The sequence below is a fragment of the Acinonyx jubatus genome, chromosome E4 (assembly GCF_027475565.1).
Source record: "Acinonyx jubatus isolate Ajub_Pintada_27869175 chromosome E4, VMU_Ajub_asm_v1.0, whole genome shotgun sequence".
Taxonomy (NCBI): Eukaryota; Metazoa; Chordata; class Mammalia; order Carnivora; family Felidae; genus Acinonyx; species Acinonyx jubatus.
Genome location: NC_069395.1, coordinates 33,211,733 through 33,233,217, shown reverse-complemented (window position 1 = coordinate 33,233,217; position 21,485 = coordinate 33,211,733). Strand labels below are relative to the sequence as shown.

General features: G+C 47.0%; 1 protein-coding gene across 8 annotated transcripts in view; it reads left to right on the top strand.

The window, feature by feature from the left end:
* The window catches only part of YOD1 (YOD1 deubiquitinase), a 30,429-nt gene extending 9,189 nt beyond the window's left edge, over window positions 1-21,240 (top strand). Inside the window, exons 2-7 of one of the 8 annotated variants that reach the window (XM_053209627.1) lie at window positions 3,203-5,614; window positions 5,737-5,806; window positions 10,338-10,533; window positions 14,415-14,599; window positions 17,053-17,230; window positions 18,464-21,240. In XM_053209627.1, coding sequence (XP_053065602.1) covers window positions 14,495-14,599; window positions 17,053-17,230; window positions 18,464-20,046 — 1,866 coding nt within the window. In that variant the 5' untranslated portion in view covers window positions 3,203-5,614; window positions 5,737-5,806; window positions 10,338-10,533; window positions 14,415-14,494 and the 3' untranslated portion in view covers window positions 20,047-21,240. Of the gene's footprint in view, window positions 1-3,202; window positions 5,615-5,736; window positions 5,807-9,171; window positions 9,342-10,337; window positions 10,534-14,414; window positions 14,600-17,052; window positions 17,231-18,463 lie in introns of those variants that run through there. The other 7 variants (XM_053209626.1, XM_027074568.2, XM_053209628.1 and 4 more) reach the window with 7 other exon arrangements.
* Window positions 21,241-21,485: the final 245 nt, after the last annotated feature.

Below are 21,485 nucleotides of genomic sequence, written 5' to 3'. Positions count from 1 at the left end.
TTAGTGTTTAGAAAGGAGTGTGGCTTGTACTCTTATTTAGTAATAACAGCAGAGCCTGCAAAGCAGGACTGACATATTTGGCAGTGGTATATGCCATGCTTCTTATATCTCTAAGCCTAAAACGAGAGGTTCAAGAATATAAAAGCAAGCACCTCAAATATTTTTTCTATTTAAAAAATTTGTTCGAACTTGGATTGCCTTTGTCTCTATTGTGTTTGTAGATTTTGAGGATATTTATCTGATGGGATCAAGTGCCAAGGCATCATAACATAGTTCCTTAGGCTCATTAAACTTAGGATTTCCCTATGTGTGAGTTAAAAGAAAATAATAATACTAAGTCAAGAATTCATGAGGAACAAGTTCTGAATGAATAGTCCTTTCTCTGCTTTAGTGACTGCCTCTCTCAACTGCTTCTCTGCCTTTGTGTCCTAAGATTTCCTTCTGTCCACCAACAGGGGTTTTCTGATCTTACTTGAGGGCATTTATTCAATTGAAGGGCTTCATTAGTGAATCTTAAGATATCAGAGCAGGTGTCACAACGACTTGGCCATGTTCTAAAATCCTGCAATTGAATAACTGCAGTAGGTTGAAAGCTAGGAGTTTGAAGTTTGAAGCTTCCTCAGCCGAAAGTCAATGCTGAAGTTAAATACAAAATACGGACATTTTTCCCGATAACCCCTTAATTGGCTCATAGAATCACAACAGTACATCCAACACAGCTAGTGTTGAAAGAGTTTATGCTCACTCCTGCGGTGCAGCTCGGAGTTCCCCACCCACAGCAAGCAAGGGCGGTATACTAAGTACACTAGGTCCCCATCCATTGGTGGATCCTGGACTCCCAATTGCTGATTCTTCGCTTGTGTGAAGCTGTCAGAAGCACCCCTTAGTATCTCACCCACCCATTCTGGGATAGAGAGATGTCTCCAGAAGAAAAGTCCCAAATGTTGGCTGTACTACACCTGACCTCTTTCCTCATCTTGACCCAGGCCTGGCGATTCTTTCTTCAAAGTCTTCATTGTATGTTTAGCTCCCCACTGCTTCAGCAAGGAGGGGTTGTTTGAATTACCTACTCCGACGTTACCGGATATAGAAGTCCCCAGCAACATCTTTCACATGATAATCAAGAAACAGCTAGTATAAAATTTATATCTAAAAAAAATCGGGGGTCGGGTGGGAATAATCTTGGAAATATAAGGTAAGAAGCAAATTATTTAATAATATATTTTTTCCGTCATCAATGGTGGGAAGATAGTAAAAAATTTGTCCGCGTTTATTTTTAAAATTCCAGATGGAAAATACTTTTTCAAGTAACCATGAATATTTCTAGCACAGTTCATTTCAGCTCTGTTGGGTATTCATATTGAATTAAGTAGAACATGTGTCCCTTATGGAATGAGAATAATTTTTTAGAGTCTATTATGTGGGATATTTCAGAAAATTATTCATCCTAATTGTGGATGGAACATCACACCTATTAGAATTCCAAACTTTCTACTATGACTTTCACACTGGCAATTGATAAGTCTTTCTCTTTGGAATTTTACGGTCTTGAATTACTTCTTTTAGAGCTTGAATATTATGGAGTAAAATTAATGAAGTTTTTAAGCCAAAACAACTAAGGTACAGACTGAATTATGTTAACCTTCTGCCAAAATGACCCTTCCCATTGGATCCACCCTTTAGCATCTCGCCTTATTTTTCTTACTCTTAATCTATAACAACGAAGACTGAGAAAATGATCTTGGATTTGGCTAGAAGCAGCCAAAGTCGTAATTTATCTGCGATTAATTGTTCAGCAGTTTAATTTAACAAGCTTTTACTGAGCTTCTATTTCTTACAAAGTATGCTGTCAAATACCTTAGGATTTAACAAGGATAGTCATTCATTCAATAAGTATTTTTGAATGCTAAGTTTCAGGAACTGCCCTAGGTGCTGGGTTTATTTGGGTGGGGGTGGAGGGGTCCACAAACAGTGCTATAAAGAAATAGAAATACAGGTGCTATGAAGGGAATAACAGGGCAGGGAAATTCTAACTCAAAGTGGTGAATCTGGGAAAGTCTTTTGGCAAAAGTGACTATTTGAAACCTGAAGCATGAATAGGGGTTAGTCATTTGCAGAGTAAGAAGAGCATTCCAAGCGAGGGTATAGCATTTGCAAACCCTATATTGCAGGAGGAAAGGAAACCTCTTCCAGGCCAGTCTGGCCATAGCGTGATAAACAGGAAAAAAAAAGGGGGGGGGGGGGACTTGAGATGAAGACTTTAGAAGCAAGCAAGGATCCAGATTTGCATCCTCTATGAGCTATATTAAGCACTTACCTGAATACCTACTTGCCACATATTATTTGCTTGTTTATTTTATGAGTGTCCCCAAGTAGTTTGTCCAAGGGCAGAGACCAATTCTCCCTATTACCATTGTAGTCTCAGCACCTAGCAAAGTATTGGACACATAGTAGACATTCAATATATATTTGAATGAATGAACATATGAATGAATGAAATCAATGTATAACCTTAATAGGACATGAAAGTCTATTAAGGAAAAGATCAGATTTATGTTTCTCCAAGTTATTTTAACTGCTCTTCGGAGAATGGGTTGAAAGGGGCAAGAATGGAAGTGGAGGACCAGTTAGAAACAGGCTACTGCAGTGACCTATTTAAGTGATGATGGTAATAATTATAATAGTATTTGTTGAGCACTTACAACGTTGTGAGCCTTTTTCGTATGTTAGCTTACATAATCTTCACAGCAATTCTGAGATGCATAGTTATTATTAAGATTTATTGAAAGGCATAAAGTCTGAAGGACAAAGAGATGGTGGAATAAACAATAGCAACAAAATTTTGGAAGCTAGCCAGCAGTTGGATGAGTGGTAACTGACCTAGCAGATTTGAAAGAGCTGACCCTAAGCTAGCAACCCTATTTTTACCATGGAGTCCCCCGGCCCTCAAAAATTCAAGAATTGGTGGCATTAGTAACCCTGGAGACAGCGGTGGGAAAAAAAATCAGGAAGGTGGGTAAAGAGTCTGGTTAATAAACAGTTAAGACCTCTCAGATCTTCTCTCCCACTCAGAGCAACTAAGAACTTGCTACATCCCCTCTCAGGAGAGGGTAAAATAGGGTTTCTCTGTACTAAAACTAAGGGGATGAAGTGTTGTTTTTACATACTAAATGCTGAGAGCAACAACCTTCCTCTGCCATAGGCTCCAAGAACGCTAGCTGCCAGAACTGTGCCCTTCAAGAAGGATTTTGGAAAACTCTTCTCTGAAGGATCTGCTCTGAGGATTTCAATCAGGCCATCAAAAAAGAGTAAAGATACAGGCATCAGAGATTTTCCAATCAAATGGCCCTATGAGATTGCTCTGTAGCGAAGTCCATGGTCAACCAGCCCCAGCCACAGCTTCAAATGTATCTTTTTGTTGACAAATTGTTGAATTTGAGTGGATAGCCAAGAATCATCGGACATGTGAAAATATTCTTTAATAAGAAACAGAAAAGCCAAAACAAATAGGAAAAAAAAAAGTAACTTGGAGAAAACATTCTATAGAGGCAGAAAAACACTAACACTATATATGTTCTTAAAGTAATAAGACTCTGCATCAATGAAACTGGAAGAAATGTAATAAAAATTCAGAGAACAAACAATAATTATTGGAAGTTAAAAATACAATAGCAAAAAGAAAATGCAATAGGAATTTGTAAATAAATTTTAAAAATCTCTCAGTAGCAAAACAAAACAGAAGTTGAGGTCCAGGAGGGTATCCAATAACATCCAAATTATATAAGTTCCAAAAAGAAACAACAGAGAGAGAGAGAGAGAGAGAGAGAGAGAAAGTGGATGATAGGAATTCATCAAAGAAATAATTAAAAAAAAATATCCCAGAACTGAATGTCATGAGTTTCCAGATTGGATTTACTGAGTACCCAGAGTATAGATTCACTCCAACACACATCATTATGAAAATTCAGAATACTGGAAATAAAGAGAAAGCCTTAGATTTAGAATCATAGATACTTTGGGCTTTGCAACAGCAGCACCAAAATCTATCAAATACTAATCTAGAATTCTATACCCTGACAAACAATCAAATGAGAGGCTAGAATAGCAGTACTTCAGACATGTAAGATCTTATGCACTCTTTCTTGGGAAACGACTAGAGAATGTGTTTTATCAAACTGAGAGAGCTAACTCAGGAAAGAGGAAGATGTGAGATTCAAGTAACCCAACAAGAAAGAGGTGAAAGGACTTTTCCCAGTAGGACGATGAAGACACATATGAAAATGACAGCCATGCAACAGACTAGATAACAACATATCCAGATGGAAGCAAATCAGAATGTTCTGGAAAATGTTTCTCCAGGATGAAACTACTGCTACCTCTGAATGTATTGAGAGGAGATTTACACAGTGGGCAAGAGTAGATGGACAAAAAAGATAAATGGAAATGGAAAAGTAAACATAGCATATCTCAGAGCCCACCTGTCAATAGCATTTTATTTACATGCAGAAGCAGAGAATCAAATCAGACATTTTGGCTCCAGAGACACCTAAGTGTCATATATTTGAATGCTGATGGGCATTATTTTAGTAGAAAGGTCAAAAAGATGATGTAAGAGAGAGGACTGCAAAGGTAGAGAGTCTATGAGATGTGATCCAGAGCATATGCGGACGGTGGGGTTTTATTGGAAAAACATTTTCTTTGTCGTCCCAAGAGAGAAGAAGAAAATGAGTACAAAGGAAAGCAGGTTTGTAAATGTGATGGGAACGGGAAGGCACAGTGTAACAGGATGTCAAAAGATAAGATTTAGAAAAAAAATAATAAGCAAAATCGTGGCAATAGATGAGTTATCCATCAATACGATCTCAAAAAAAAAAGGAAGTTTAAAATTTAGGACATTTTTCTTAAGTAAAGCACTTCAGTTGCCAAAAAGTTCATCATCAGTTTGGCATTAATATATAACTACTATAAGTAAGACAATAGAAGAGTTATACACAGAAATATTCGATGTTCTTCATGAATTCAAATTTTACAGGGTGAGAAAGAGGACAGTTACACCCTAGTGGGTTCAATTCAGAGATGTACGCTCTGCATCAGATTACAGTGAAGCAGCACCTAACATCCCATTCCAAAAGAAGATGGTACTTGAGTTGAATCTTGAAGGAAAAATAAGACTAAGCCAGGAGGACATCATGGGAATGGGTCCAAGCAGAGGGTACAACATGTGCAAAAGTCTCAGAAGCATGAATGCATGGCAGTTTCAGAAATATTAGATTGACTGTAATAAACAATATAGATGACTATGTGACAGGAAGAAGCACGTAGGGCCTGCTCACAAGGGTCTTTCTATGTCACATAGGGTCTTTGAATTTAATCCTGAGCACTATGAACTTGCAGCCAAGAATTGAGACGATCAACCACCCACATAATCTATAAACCCACCTGTAAAATGGAATATGTGAAACAAGACATTCCTGTCGTCTCTTCACATCTTCAGTGGTCCACAACCCTATAACTTGTGCAGTCCTGAAGCTGAATAGAGAGGAAGAAGAGCGGCAATGATCTCACAGGAGACAAGGGAGGATTGCTATGAAGCACGGAGCCTGGGTGAGAATAGGTATGGTGATGCAATTAGCTGGCATGGGGAAAGGGGAGAGAGGACATGTTGGTGGGGGCACGGAGAGCAAGATGAGCTCAATTTTGAACATGTTAAGATTTGACACTCTCTGATCCTAATAGGTGACTTCAGCCCTCAAACTTTCATTAGCACTGGAAGGAAAAGGACTGCCGAGTCCTCCTAATTTCCATAGTAGGTGGGCCAAAGAGACACTTATCTCAAAAAAGAAAAACAAATCTACCCCTAAGTATTACTTAATGATTAATTTCAGAATTTCTTCGTCCAAACCCACTTAATTACACCCTTTAGTTCCCCTCTAATCATTTTAGGCTTAACACTAATACCACTTTGGTGAGAACTGGGTGATCTATTTGATGTCTTAATATGGCCTATCAATTCCAATTTGGTCTTATAGCCAAATTATAATCACCTGCATCTGAACCTCACCCCAGCCGTTTTCTCTTTAAAGCAAACTCTTGCTACTACTTGAGGAATAAAAGCTTCCCTCTCCCTGATATGTTGGGAAAGCACTCGGAGACCCAGTATACAGTATCATGCGACACTGACAGGATGTGACTATAATGTGAATGAATAAGTATCATGAATGGTTAGAATGGACATCCACAGCTATTGTGCAGAGAGTTCAACTTTATAAGGGGCCCAAAGAGGAAAGATTAACCAATGACTGTGGTAACTTTTGGTTTTGAATTAGTGTGTGTGTGTGTGTGTGTGTGTGTGTGTGTGTGTGTGTGTAGGAAAAATGCAGTTGTCTAGGGGAAATTAGATCTTTCAGTAGGAAGTTGTACCGAGAAAGGAAACCATAAACTAGCCTGTGTCAGTCAAGGAGATGAGCACACCACAACAGCATACAGGATGGATGAGTCAGGTGAACTGGGCTGTAATTGGATTTCACGGTCAGGTCATCAAATAGGAATCCAATTGCTTTTCAACAAGAAACAACTACACACTTCCCTCCTCAAATGATGACCTACATCAACTACGTAGCCTTAGTCTTTCAAGTGTTTCTGATTTTGAAGGACTCTCTTTCCCCTAGTCCAGGCCTCCTTTCCAACTCTCTTGGAACCTTTAGAGACTTGATATTTTTCCAAGCAAAACCAAAGAAAGCAAACCAAAAAAATTCCAGGGTAAGACACTTAAAGATAGAGAGAATGAGGAATACCAAATTCAGGACAGCGGTTCATTTCAGCAGGGGCATATGTGTGTTTTGAGGAGGTAGGAGGAAAGGGAGGGGCAAAGTATGTAAGTAACTTCAACTATAACATTCTATTTCTTGAACTGGGTGTTGGTACAATGGTGTTTGTCATGCCAAGGTATCGGAAATATTTCATAATTTTCAAGAAGACATGTCTAAAAGGAAAGAGAGAGGAACAGAACAATCATTTTATCTATGTTCCTACTTCTACCTGTGAAAAGATGAGTCCTTCCTAATTACACTAATTTTAAATTTTTTTTTAATGTTTTATTTATTTTTGACAGAGAGAGAGAGAGAGAGAGATGGAGCATGAGCGGGGGAGGGTCAGAGAGAGGGAGACACAGAATCCGAAGCAGGCTCCAGGCTCTGAGCCGTCAGCCCAGAGCCCGACGCCGGGGCTCGAACTCACAGACCGCGAGATCATGACCTGAGCCGAAGTCGGACGCTCAACGGACTGAGCCACCCAGGCGCCCCAAATACTAATTTTATTATAAACTGAAAAACTGTTCACAAGCAAGATGGTGCCTGCTATCATCTTTGAAGTTAATGCTCATAAGTCAAATTCATTTTTCTAGCAAATGTTCAAATCACACACGTATGAAGCTGGGTCAACTTCAGCGATTCCATCCATGGGTGTGACTCTCGTTGCACTGAACCCCTGATGTGCAGCTGCCTTTCCTGTTTGGTTACTCCTGTGACATCATACATGTTTACGTGACACACCACAAAGAGAGGTCATCACCCTTAAATGCTCAGTCAGCTCGTTCAGTTGTGATAGTGTATTGGTTATCCCAGGCTTCCTCGGTCCTCCTTCCTCCTCGACTAGTCCTGCCCCATTTCTCCTCTCTCTTGGCCCCTGTACTTCTTATTTCCTACCCAACCATGATTACAGGAAGAGAAAAGATGAAAGCCATGCGTCATCTTTTTAATAAAAGGTGTGAATGGCTACAAGACAGAAATGAGATGGGAAAGCTTTAATCTAGACCTGCAAATTATCTGTGTATTTCACGTTTCCCACTTGGGAATTTGTCCAAAACGGAGGCTGACTAGCATTACACTGAGGCATGGCAAGCTTGGCGTCGTAATGCCTGAATTGAAATCCCCGCTCTGCTGCCTCCTGGCTACATGATCTTGTGCAAGTTATTTAACCTCCCTGTAAAATTTGATACTAATAGCGCCTACTTTTTCGAAGTTGAAATAAAGGTTGCATGGAATAATGCACGAACACACGTAGCACAGCATAATCCCTAGTACACAGCAATTGCTCAATAAATGTTGGCGATCATTACGTTCATTGATTTTAATTTTTCTCCCTGCCCTTTTGGCATCAAGGATGGCCTATATCCAGGAAAAACCAGCTTCCAGGCAAAAAAAAAAAAAAAAAGTCCTTTCTGGTAAAAGTGGCCTCCATACCTGGGGGGGAAGTTTTTTCCTGAAAGCCGTGATTTCTTCCACCTACTCCCATCTCCCTATTCTCCTCAGGTTGTTTTAACAGCAGATGCAAGGAATCTGCCTATGGAAGGAGACAGGTTGCTAAGCTGGCTGGTAGCCTGTTTTGTTTTCATTTCTTAATATTCATTGCCACCTTTCAGGCACAGCCAAAAGAGATCAGAGACCCAAATGACAGCATGCATGTTCCCTCCTTTGAGGCCATCCAGTCACTTTTTCCTCAGGAAAGGGACCCCCTTGGGAGAGAAAACGGCTTCACGCCCCCCAGAAATAAATGAGGTCAAGAAGCTCATTGCCAAACAGTGGGGCAAGGGTGTCTCAGCTCCAGCACCCCTGGGCTCAGTCACCTTTTCCAGCAGTCCTGAGGACAGGGACTAGTAGTAAGAGCTGCTAGGAAAAGGCTTGAGAGCAAAAGTGCTTGCGAACAACTAGAAAAGCTACTAACAAAACTGGCCACAGTGGATCTTAACTTGGAGAATTCAGGGGAATACTTGCCCCGCCAGTGAAGGAAGGCAGCTCTAGATAGAAAACCAAGTTTCAAACAGACATAGAAAAGCATACCGCCTGTCTGTGTTTCTTTACAGTCAAATTTTAAAATAGTATCTTTTGCCTACTCCCTCCCGGCCAACTCTCCTCTTCCAGTCTCAGCCCAAAGGAGTCTTCTCCTTCCAGCCCTCCTATTTCTTTTTCTTTTTCTTCCTCCCCCCCCCCCCTTTTTTTTTAAAGGGCTCTTTATTGGCTCTAACCGGGGAAGGGGAGGGCAAGAGATGATTGGCTACGGAGCGGAGGGAAGGGGGGGAGCGTCCCGCCCATTCCCCTCCCACACCCTCCCTCCCGAAACAGCTGGAATGAGAAGTAGGGAGGGAAAGCTGCTGGGATTGGCTGGGAGTCAGTGCCAGGGTGGGGTGGGGTAGCACTGATGAAGCATTTACCTGTCCAGGTAAGTCTGGAGGAGGTCAAAAGAAGAAAACAGTGGAAGGCAGGGGAGGCAGTCTCTGTCTCCGCCTCTGGCCTTTGAAATAAAAGGGTCTTCCTTTCTTCTCTTCAGCCCCTCCTCCAGTGAAGGTGAGTTAATCACTAACCAACTATTGCTTATTCTGCAGCAAGAAGGGGTGCTTCGTGGGAAGTCAGGGCCACAGGATGTGTGGAACCCTGTATAGAGGGAAGCTAGGGGGCTTCCCTCTCTGTTCCTTAACTCTCTGAGCCCACTCTGCAATCACAGTAGGCTGGTAGCTTCTGCAGATGGGACTGTTTTTGTGAGAGACCAGGGCTCGGATGCATTTTTTTTTGTTTCCATCTGCCTATTTAGGTTGGATAAGCATATTTTGCAGATGACAAGGAAATAAAATGGGTTTGTTTTGCAGATTTCCATCTCTGACCAACTGAAATTGAGCTGTGATTTTGGAAAGGAATAGTTGGGAGCACAGGGAGTCAAAATGGGGTATCACCCAGGGGAGAAGAGTGCCATGGTTTCTCCGTTGCCTTTATAACAGGAAATTTGCCCATGGTTCTATCAACTCAGTGTCTAGAATTCAATAAAGGGTGCTGTGTGTGTGTGTGTGCAATAATGGTAGCGTGGTAATGGACCTCTCTGTGGACGTGTGTAAAGGCGTGAGCTGCGTTCGGCTGTGTGTAAGGGGATGTGAGGCTGGGAAAACTCCACCTCGGACTACCAGTTCGCCTTTGGAAAACCCATGAATAACCTGGTTGCAAAACGGAGTCTCTTTGGATTCGACTCAATTTTCCGACTTTGCCTGCTGTTAGACACAGAGACTGACAAACACAAAGCTCCTCACCCGCTGTGCCGGGGCCTCACCCACATTAATAATATTTCACAGTAGTACCTCAAGTTGGGTGGGAGTTCTCCGGGGGGCTCAGGCCAGAGTAGTGTGGCTGAGTCCACAAAGAAGAGCCAGACCCCTACGGTGGTCCTCCTTCAGGTGACAGTCTGTGTGGCAGGCTCACCTGTAGATGTCAGTTCAGAGTAGCTTTATCCACCTTGGGGAGGGGAGGGGGCTAACGTCCTGGTCCCTAACTTTGCCTCTTTTCCTCTTGCTGCAGGAAAGAGCAAAGTGGGGAGACCCCAGCACCAGGCTCCCAGGGCCTGGCACATACAAGCCCTGAGCAAATATAGTGGGTTTCCAGTCCTGGCAACCGGCGCTTGGTTTCAGCTTAGCCCACACCGCAGGACCAGCCCCCCAAACTCATTGACTGAGGGCTGCCGCAGATGGTGAACTTGTCGGTGACAAGATAGCCTGTAAGTGTCAGACAGAGCTCTTCTGTGCAGAAGATATTTCGACCCACCTTTTCCTGAAACCCATCTGTGAAATAGGAGATTCTAGCGTTGACTAAACACACTCAGAAACTTGCCCATGTGCTCACGGAGAAGGACGTACACACAGGGCAGCTTTTAGTCCTTCCTGGTGTTTTTCTTAGGATGTTCCTCAGCCCGAGGCATATTTCTGGATAGTCGGCAAAAAGGAGAGATACTTGTTCTGAAAGAAATAGGTAATCTTGGGGCGCCTGGGTGGCTCCGTCGGTTAAGCGTCCGACTTCGGCTCAGGTCATGATCTCACAGTCTGTGAGTTCGAGCCCCGCGTCGGGCTCTGAGCCTGCTTCCGATTCTGTGTCTCCCTCTTTCTCTGCCCCCCCCCCCACTCACGCTCTGTCTCTCTCCCTCTCTCAAAAATAAATAAACGTTAAAAAATAATTAAAAAAAAAAAGAAATAGGAAATCTCTTTGACCAGTGGGGAGAGAGGTTGAGCTCTTGGAGGATACGGAGCTGGGCTCACGGGAGGAGGGTGACAAGGGGGCCTTGGGTCTGTTTAGAAGGTACAGAGAAGCCAAACAGGAATGGGGCTGGAGCCCGGCCCCTGCCCCATGCCAGAACTCCAAATGCTATTTATTTACTCTCCTCCAAGACTTGGCCGGTTTCAGTGGAGCAGTTAATATTTAACACGCTTTTGCCTGAGTGGCCCTGACTATAGGCTGTGCATATGTCCTTCACCCATTTCCTCCTCCTCTCAGATCCCCCAAAGAGGTCAAGGGTCAAAAGATACCAAACTCTCACCCTGAGCGTTTTGCTTGTTTCTCAGGCTTCTTATCAGGTCGAAATACCTCAAGTTTCGATGGCTGCCCTGAAAGAGCCCCCAAGTTTCAAGGTTGTAAAGTTGGTGGATAGAAATGCAGCATCCAGGTCAGGCCAGAGCGCTGAGAGAGGGAGGGGAAGGGGGAGAAGAAGAGAAGACTCTTACAGTCCATGTTCTTTGGATCAGAAAACTAGGTGCGGAGCCGGGATGCAAGCACTCATCCGACTTTGCTTTCAGGCTCAGATTCACCTCTGCGGTGATGACGCAGTGCCCGACGCCACAATCTCCAGGGGCATTTGGTGGCGTTTGTTTACTCTGGAAACATCTGTTGTTGGGGCAGAAAGCTTGCCTGGAAGCACAAAGCTGAACCAGATAATTTAGAGGGTTTCAGGTGTGAAGTAAAAGCAGAAAGGTGATCTTAGGGCTTTTAGTGTTTAGTCAGGGGAAGCCAATGGCCCTTCTTCAGGTACAACGTGGCCCTCTTGGCATCTCCGAGATGCCTTCTGGAGGGACCGGGATCCACAGGCTGCCCTGTATATGCAGTTGTAGGTCATTCGCTACTTCCCTTAGGAGGCACCAGTAGAAAGAGACCCAGATTTGTCATCTGTCAAAGAAGAAAATACCGCCTGTTGCCTAAGTTATCGGGCTATTTGGAAGATCTAATAGGCATATCTGGAAGTGTAAGCTAGACCGTGTTTTTGTTTTGTTTTTGAAGCAGTGCCATTCATATTGTTTCTCTCCCTCCCAGCTACTGTAGGCTATCCTTAGTTCCAAAATGAAAGTGTGATGGGTTGCCCTGGGAGGAAGGAGAGGCTAGCAATCCATCATAAAGTCTGAAGAGTACTTGGAAGAACAGGGTGGTAATTGTCTTTGAAAGGCAGAGGCATCATCTGGTCACCCGTTCACAGAGAACATCATATTAACTACAGTGATTAATACAGTACTAATATTTATTGCTCCAATGTTGATAAAACTGGAGCCCAAACCTAGACCCTTGGATTTACACCGACTGCTTGGAAGCAATGCCTTTGTCTTATAAAGTGTTGCTTGCCCCATCCCTGTTAGGTGCTCATGAATGTTAGTTTAGCTGAAGGCATTGCCCAAATTCCACTGAGTCGTATATTCTCAGGGAAATAAACTACTTAAGAAAGAGTCTGTAATAATAGAGCAAAAACAACAACAAAAAAAGTGGTCTTCCAACAGCTTAACTCAACAGATGCTAGAACAGATGGCAAGTTTATTCATCCAGCATTTTTTGAGTGCCTTCTGTGTGCCTAAGCTTATGAGAAATGGATCTCTTTTGCTATAATGGCCTCAGCCCTACAGAATGTTAGGGATGAGTTAGCATCCTCTGAATCTAAGCCGTCATGAATGGAATGGATAGCTGAGGAGACTGAACTTCATCCACGTGACTCCTCATGTTTCTGTCTTTGGGGTTCTGGGTATTGGGAAAGAAACGTCACGAAGAAGGCTGAAGAGCTATCTTACCCAATGCAGATTTATCGCTGGGCTTCTTTGGTGTGTCTGTCCCCTGTGGTCCTGTCCCTAACTCCTGAGAAGCTCTGGACCCTTATGAACTCCATGTGTCTGGCTCATTGGGATTTTTTCCTCTTCTTTCCCCATTGTCCTGCCCCTCCCTACCTGTCCCATTTGCAGACCTTCCCCCCAAATCGGCCTTGTGCTGGTCAGCTCTACAGCATTGGCGGCTGACTCACCCAGCACAGCCCAAACCCGACTTGGCAGTGGAAGAAGTTACGGGTAGAGGCCAAAGAGACAACCTCCCTGGAATCCAAACCCCGGGTCCCAAGATCTCCAATTGAACACATTTTTTTCTATGACATTTTACTTAGTAAAGGGGGAGAGGGGTGGGGAGTAGGAAAGGTGATAGAAAATATAAAATGGTGTCACAGGAAAAATATAGATTCTAATCCTAGCTCTCTCCAAACTCCCTATCTGGCCTTGGAACTGGCTTTTAAACTTAATTTTTCCAGAATTTTATTTCAACTTAGGAGAGCCCCATCTGGCCTTTCTAGACTTTGCGATTTTCAGAAGGAAAATGGTACCGGCTTCCTTTGCTCTTACTATTGGCAGAGTGAATTTGAAACTCTTTTTCCCTACGAGTTGGAGTTGGGAGGAAGCTACGCAGGGCATTTCTCTCATTTATTTGACAAAGATTAGGGAACCTTGCTGGAAATAAGTGCAGCCTCAGAGTGGGTGGTACACAAGAGGGAAACTGGGTTTGTATCAACCTGTGTGAGTTACGTAGGAGGCTCCCAGACCACGGAGATGATGGTGGCCCTGGTGGCGGGGGCTGTTGATGATATTGGCTATGACAGCAGCTAACAGTTACTGCACAGTGTTTTACGTGAAGTATTTCAGTATATGTCCGTGACAACCTTATGCGGTTGGTGTCATTGAAGGCCCTGTTCCTTCTCCCCCACGTAACCCAAACCCTTCTTTTCTAAACTCTTGTTCCCTTACGTCAGTTTACTTTGATCCTCGAAGGACCTTGTCTTTTTCTTATGACAAGAACAGTAGCAGTTAGTCCTTTATTTGTCGAGCATTTACTTCCAACTAAGCTGTGCAAACTGTTCTCATGTAATCCTTGCGTTAACCCTACCTAATGAGAAAAACCGAGTCAAAGAGTAATTTGCCTCAAGTCACATAACTGTAAATGCAAGCGGGATTTGAATCCAGATCTGACTTCCTCCAGAACCCACGTTATGAACCCCTTCCTATTTATTGCTTGTGGTCCTGGAAATGTAGCCTAAGCTCCCCGACGCAGAGAAAAAAAGCACCTAAGACAAGTGTGGAGTTCCCTCTCTGGCTAGACTGCTTCTGCACCTGCTGAGCCCGTCCTCCTGCATGTGTGTGAGCCCGCTTCTGCGTCCTTCCACGCAGGCGGGAGGTGTGGGGAACCGCCGTGCACGGCCCCTTCCAGCTCTCTGCTTGCTTGGTGTCCCTGCCGCCGCGCCCCGGGGGCCTGGGCAGAGCCTGGCCCGGAGAGCCTCCATCGGCTCACACGTGGCTTTGATTCTTGTCTTTTCAGGCCGGCTTGGGACATTCTTCACTTCCCTTCACTTCCCCTCTGGGAGCCCCTCTCACCGCCCCTGCACCTTGCTTCAGGCGATGCTCAGGAGCGAGCTGTGGCCAGCGGGGCCTGGCTCGGAACCCGTGACCCGCATCGGCAGCTGCGACAGCATCATGAGCACCGTGTCCACCCGCTCTGGATCTGTACGTACTCTCCGCCCTGCAGCCCGCCCCCCCTGCTTCTGTCTGCACGCCCGCCCCGCCCCGCCCTGCCCACCGCCCGCCTGGCTGCTCCTTCGCTTTCATCTTCCTTGTCAGAGAGTGAATCACACCGGTTGGTATTTCTGCCTTTGAGTCACCCAGGTTCTCGAGAGAAAGGGTGGGACAGTCCCAAAGCGCAATGAGATGAGACTTGCTCCCAGCTTTCATTCACGGGCGGGGGGGAGGGGGGGGGGTTGGCTAAGTTGAGGTGAGAGCGAGGGCCAGTGATCTGAGGTCCTGGTGGAAAGCAGAGGGTAGATCACCATAGCACTCACATTCCTGAAGCCTCCCTGCAGCCAGCAGGGTACCTTCAATCTTTTACCAAGATCACAGAGGACAGAGTAATTAGGAGCGTGGGTTCTGGAGCCAAGCCGGTCTGAGTTCTCGATCTATAAGCTCTATGGCCTTGGGCAAATTATTGAATTTCTGTAACCTTCAGTCTCCTCCGTTTTAAGGTGGGATATAAGGTAAACACCGAATCCCCGGGGGGCGGGGGGGCGGTTAACGAGATGCATGTGAAACACAAAACACTCAGCACACGCCTCTAAGTAGAAAAGAAATAGCCTTATCCAGGAGCATCGATTCAGAATCGCCCAAAGTCATCGTGTTTAACTGTTTGTGAGTGGCAGGTAACAAACTGTAATTTTTCTGGGGATGAATTTAAGTCAAGGTTGTTGTAAGGCTGGTGCGAAAGAGTAAATCTGCCCTACGTCCAAATGGAAACATTCCTTTGCTGTTGGTGTTTGTTGCATACCTACTAACCCTTGAGAATTTATACTTTATTGCTCTATATCCTACAGAGGTACTTGAAAATTTAAGGATGCTGAGGATCTCTACCAAATGTCAAGGACTTTTAATACAGCCAGTGAGTTTTGATATGTGAAAGTGGAGTAGAGAAAGCAGCACACACACACACACACACACACACACACACACACGTACACACACAATCCAAAGCGTGGGCAGTCCGTATATAATTTCTTGTTGACCTGAGATGGTGGGACCACAGAGACATCTTTCTGTTTCTGTTAGGCTGAGGCCAATACGAGCAGTTACATAACACTGGACACAGAGTGTGGCAGGGATTAAAGATCTGCAAGGTGAATCCTCCACAAAGGAGAAATTCAGAGTTGGTTTATCTTTGGCAAAGCTATTTTGGGAAGAAGAGGGCCGTAAAGAAGATTTTGTTCAGGGAACCCCTGGAATCGGCTTCAGGGCTTCCACGGGCTACATTTGTAGCTTCCTTTGACAGGTCGGCCTGCCAGATGGCCCTTTAAGGAGTCAGGGGAACTGGTGGGGTTATTCCAACAACCATCTCCTAGGGTATTTTTAGGGCTGTCTCAAATCTTTCCTGGCCATCTGAGTGGGTCTGGAGAATATATAACTCTGAAGTATCTTAAATATTAGGAAGAGGGATGAGATAGATGCCAGGAGGGAACTCAGGCCAAATTTCTTACATTTCCATTTGCCCTTTTGGTTTTCCCTTCAACCTTCAACTTTAGAGAGCAACTATCCTATGGATCTTCCTGGCCTTGCTGACCGTGGGCAGCAACCATTTAAAAGGGCCGTAACACTTTTTCCCAAATACCCCTGTGTGCTTTTTCATCATGACGGTTATTTACTTTAATATCTACTTGATATTTCACACTAAGTTCCTTTCCCCTCCTCCCATACCCATCCGGTTTCTCCACCCTACCCGCCTCTAGTTAATATTTGCTTAAGAAATGCACACTTATTTGAATGTTAGCCAGAGCCAAATGCCATCAAGAAAGTAAATACACAAAGGAAAAAAAAATCCTGTATGGAATGCATTTCAAAGTCAAGTGTAAATTATTTGGTAAATTTATCTGTGGCTACTCATACCACTGTTGCCATTGGCCTGATAGCCAGTGGCTGGCTGCGTTTCTTGTTTGTCCTTATACTGTCCTTGACATACCAGATCAAGTGTGCAAAAGTACTCTGACAAGTTAATACCATTGAAGTTTAAGGTCAAGTCATTATGTTACCCATGTAATTCGGAGCTAAATCGGAGACACGTAGAGGGATATGCTTATGCCAGTCACACACAGGAACTGGAATCAGAACCCGGGACTGCTTCTGATCTGTTCCCCTAAGCATCCCACCCAGGACTGGGTGGAAAAGGCAGCTGCCATCTGCCTGCCCAGCACTGGGTGCTGGTGGGCCCACAGCCGCCAGTCTCCTCCCCGTCCGGTGCCCGCGGTTTCTCAGGAGACAGACAACTCCCGCAAGCTTGCGGAGTCGCCTCCTGGAAAGGTTTCCAGCCCTTCAGCATTCCTTCCGGACACGGGGTGGTTCTCAGCCCCACCAGTTTCTGCGGAGCTCCCTCTCACAGCTCCCTCTCTCCCTCTCTCTCTGTCCTCCACGCCTCATTCCAGAGTGACGGCAGCTACGACTTCCTGTCCGCAGAAGAGAAGGAGTGTCTGCTCTTCCTGGAGGAGACCATCGGCTCACTGGACACTGAGGCTGACAGCGGACTGTCCACTGACGAGTCTGAACAGGACACAGCTCCCCGCGGCCCCCGAGCCCTGCCCGTCACCCAACCTGCTCCTCAGGGTAAGAGAGACCATCTGGGGTGGCACCACTAACAAACCCAGAAAGCCAGGACATTCTTGTGGCTGCTTTGCACCCTGTTTGCCCTCTCCTCTGAAGGTCATTGGCAGAAGGAACGATAGCACTCCTCTCCACGCCCCTGGCTAGAAATAAGCCATGTCCCACAGAAGAGAGACTGCGGACAAGCTGGCGTCCTCTGTCTTTCTCTGAAGTCTCAGAGGCCTGGGAGGGAAAAGGGTTTGACTAGCTCTCATTCTCTCGCAGAAATGCTGAAGAGACATGACCGCAGAGGTTCATGGGAGGGGTTCAGGGAAGGGTGGATGGTTGCTCTGGGGACACGAAGTGAGTCTAGAGAGCTAATCTGGATGCTCCAGGAGGATGAGGCTGCAAGAGATAAGGGGGAAGGGCCCCCTGAACTTCAGTGGGTGGCACCTCGAGGCTCTTGTGAGAGGGGGTGGAAAGCCAGTGGTGTTGAGGCTCAGTAGAAGGGGGACAGGATGGCACATGAGTGTGGCCATGAAGGTGGGGCCATATGTCCCAGAGTGAGGGGGGTACTTTACTCCTGAAGACAGCCCCCCTGCTATCAGGATTGCAATCATTGATTTATTCGTTTAGCAAATATTTACTGACAGTGTGTTAGAACCTCCATGGAGATAGAGGTGTAACTGGGGACAAAGGTTTTACTGCTCCCTGAGACTGATTCCCTGGTCCGTGGGCCTAATGCACCTGCTGGAAGGAAAGAGCCCATGTCGCTCACTCTTGTGGGGACGGCTGTGGCCATTCCAGAGCCATTCACGTGTTTATAGAAAGTGAAGGTGGAGGAAGGCAGAAGTCTGGTCGAATCAAGAGCAAATCCGCTGTTCATGCTATTCTCTGCTGCTGGACTCAGTTGCTTGGGAGCCCTGAGATAGCTAGAGGGAATCTCTCCCCCACCCTGGTGCTTCTGTAGAAGCTTAGAAGGAGCCCGAGTCAAGGACCTGGAGTTACGTGAGGCTGCTCTTTCCCCAACCATCGTGAAAAAGTAATCCTAGGTTGAAGGGAACCTGCTCAGATCGATCTGTCAGTGTGAATGATAGCCATGCAACAGGGCGGCTCCTTGAAGAGCAAAGAATCAACCCAAAACAAAACCCACTGCTAAGTGGAGACCAGAGTTTGGGAGGTATTAGCTTTGCCCCGGGGCAGCAGGGTTCTCACCTCTGTCCACTCTTCTTTGCCCGTTCTCCTGGGCCCTCACAGGATATCCAGGGGAGAAGATCGTCCCACAAGGACCGGAGCCAAGGACAGGGACTCAGTCCAGCTCACCCCATCTGCCTGAACCCGAAGGCCTGGGCCTCAGGTCTGGCTCCCATAGCCTCCCCAGAAATATCCACATCGGCAGGAAGCGGAACCCCGGGGAAAGCACCACTCAGACGAATAGCCACATCCCGGGGGAACCTGAGGGGCTTGTCCCAGAGCCCAAGAGAGAGCAGGCCGGCCAAAACGGTGAGCCCAGCCAGGCTCCGGCCGGCCCCCCGACGCCTGCCCTTGGGTTGGACACAGTACCCATCCCCCCACCAGAGGCCTTTCAGGACAGCCAGCCAGAGCAGCGTGGGGAAGGCGGCCTGGGCGTCCCCAGGCCAGGGCTGCAGAGCTATACGCCCCGGCTCCATTCGTCACTCAGCCCCCAGGAGAGGAAGGAGACTCCTTCAGCGGCCATGTCCCAAAAAGCCAGTGAGAAGGGCTCAACAGGGGGACCGGGGCAGCCTCAGCCTCCTCCCGCCGCGTCATCGCAGAGCGCGAGAGCCAGAGATGCTCCCATCCCGTCAGGGGGGGACCCCAGTGCCCAGCCAGCGCCCTTCACAGCTCCCAAGCCCCGGAAGCTGCCACCCAATATCGTTCTCAAGAGCAGCCGAAGCAGTTTGCACAGTGAGCCCCACCACTGGTTGTCTCGCCACTCCGAGGCCACCGCGGGAGACTCTGGCCTGGCCTCCTCCTCGCTGCAGGAGCAGAAGAAAGCGCGCCGGGAGGCCCTGGAGAAGCTGGGGCTCCCCCAGGACCAGGATGAACCTGGCCCCCACTTAAGTAAACGCACCAGCTCCACCCGATTCAAGGAGACCCATGCCCAGGCCTCCTTCCAGGCTCCGGCTCCGGCCCCGGCCCCAGCTCAGCCGACGCGGCCTGCTCAGGGCACAGCCGCTGCGCCTGCCGGAGGGAAGGCTCCGGCTCCCGCTCCCACTCGGGGACCTTCTCCAGCGAAGCCTCCGGCTCCGACTCCAGCTCAGGGTTCTTCTCTGGACAAGGGGTTGGTTCCTGCCCGGGAGCCCACTGCAGGCAAGGTTCCAACTGCCAAATCCATGCCGATTCCTATCCCCAAAGCCCCTGGGGCAGGTGGTCCTCTGGCTCAGGCAAAGGCGGACTCGGGGCTGACTCTCCGGGAGAGCAACGTCCCTGGCCTGAGACAGATGAGCTTCAAGTCCAACACTCTGGAGCGTTCGGGTGTGGGGCTGAGCAGCTACCTCTTGGCCGAGAAAGACCCCAGTCCCCAAACCAGCACCTCTCTGGGTAAGGGCTCCTTCTTGGACAAGATGTCTCCCAGCGTCTTGCGTAACTCAAGGCCCCGGCCTGCCTCCCTGGGCACAGGGAAGGACTTCGCCGGGATCCAGGTGGGCAAATTGGCTGACCTGGAGCAGGAGCAGAGCACCAAGCGCCTGTCCTTCCAAGGACAGAGCCGCGACAAGCTGCCTCGACCCCCCTGTGTCAGTGTCAAGATCTCCCCAAAAGGAGTCCCGGATGAGCACCGAAGGGAGGCTCTGAGGAAGCTGGGACTGTTGAAGGAGTAGTCACTGGCCACCAGCATGGCCCCGCCATCCCCGTCTCACCCTCTGCCATACAGGAGGCTCAGGTCCTCTCCCACCCAACAGCCCGGGGCTCGGACAAAGTGGGCTTCTCTCCAGTGCGCACCTCTCAGGCGAAGGGGTGGAAGAGACTGGATTCCAGTGGACGCGCGTGTTTATATTCAGAGCGGTTGTGTCACTGAGTACCTGCCCAAATCATCCTGAAGATGATTTCCACAAGACGGTGTGTGTGTGTGTGTGTGTGTGTGTGTGTGTGTGTGTCCATGTACTATAGGCTGTATATATCATTGAAGCTATTTATATGACACAAGGAGTCATTGCTCAGAGTTCTGCTTGTGTTGGAGATTTTCTTCCACTGGGCAGGGTTCAGCCCAGCCAGAACTAAGGGGAGAAGGAGCAGGGGGCTGAGTCTGAGGAATAAAAGGTCAGCTGAGACAATGGATGTGCTGGGGACATTAGGCAAATGCAGTGTCATGTGAAATGTGGGGCTCCCAGAATCCCTGCATGGAAGGGGACTGGCTCGTCCCTTGGTTCTGGACTTCTGGACACCCCGGTCCCAAGGTTAGGGCGCGTCCCTGTAGCTAAATCTGTCCATTGACTGAGAACAGAAGTGCTCTGGTTGGCCTGCGAAGGCAAGATGGGTGACCGCACAGCACACGGCCACTGGGAAGGACCCCTGTCCACGGGCTTGATGCATTTATAATAATAAACCGTGCGGTGGCCCCTGCCGGGGGCATTCCTATTCTTCCGCTCCCACTCTCAGCCTGCATGTGACTGACCCCAGGGCCGGGCCAACAGAGAGATGGGAGTCTGAGCCCAGAGACTTTATAAATACCAAAGAACTGTTTGAGGCCTTACCTATGCTACTACACATAGATTTTTTTCAGTTTCTATGGGAAGGCAACACCATACATTCTCTGCTAGTTACAGAATATCAGAGCTGGGAGGAATCTTAGAGACAAGACTCTTGTGACCCACGCTGTTGGGGAAGGGAAGGGAGTCATCTGCGGTCACTCTGCCATTCAGTGACAGAGCCGGGACCCTGGCTCCTCATTCCATGCTGCACGCTGCCTCCCTGAAGCAGTGCTTCTGTACGTCTACACAGCACCCTGTGGATCAGGAGTCGCCATCAAAGGCTCAACCCCAAAGCCTAGAGAGATTAAATGTTGTTCAAGACCATATTGAGTGTTGTTTTTTCTACTGTGTCTTCAGAAAGTAGCAATATAGTAACTCATTAATTAATCCAAATTCCCTGACCGCTTTGTACAGCTTGAGAAAATGCCAAAAGGAGGTACTATGAGTAGGCGTCGTAGGCTTGTGGATACAGGCTTGGAAATTAGACACAGCTAGACATGACCCCTGCTTCCCCTAAGGAAATAAATATTATTCGTGGCTGTGGTTGGAGTCTAGGATCCCCAGATGGG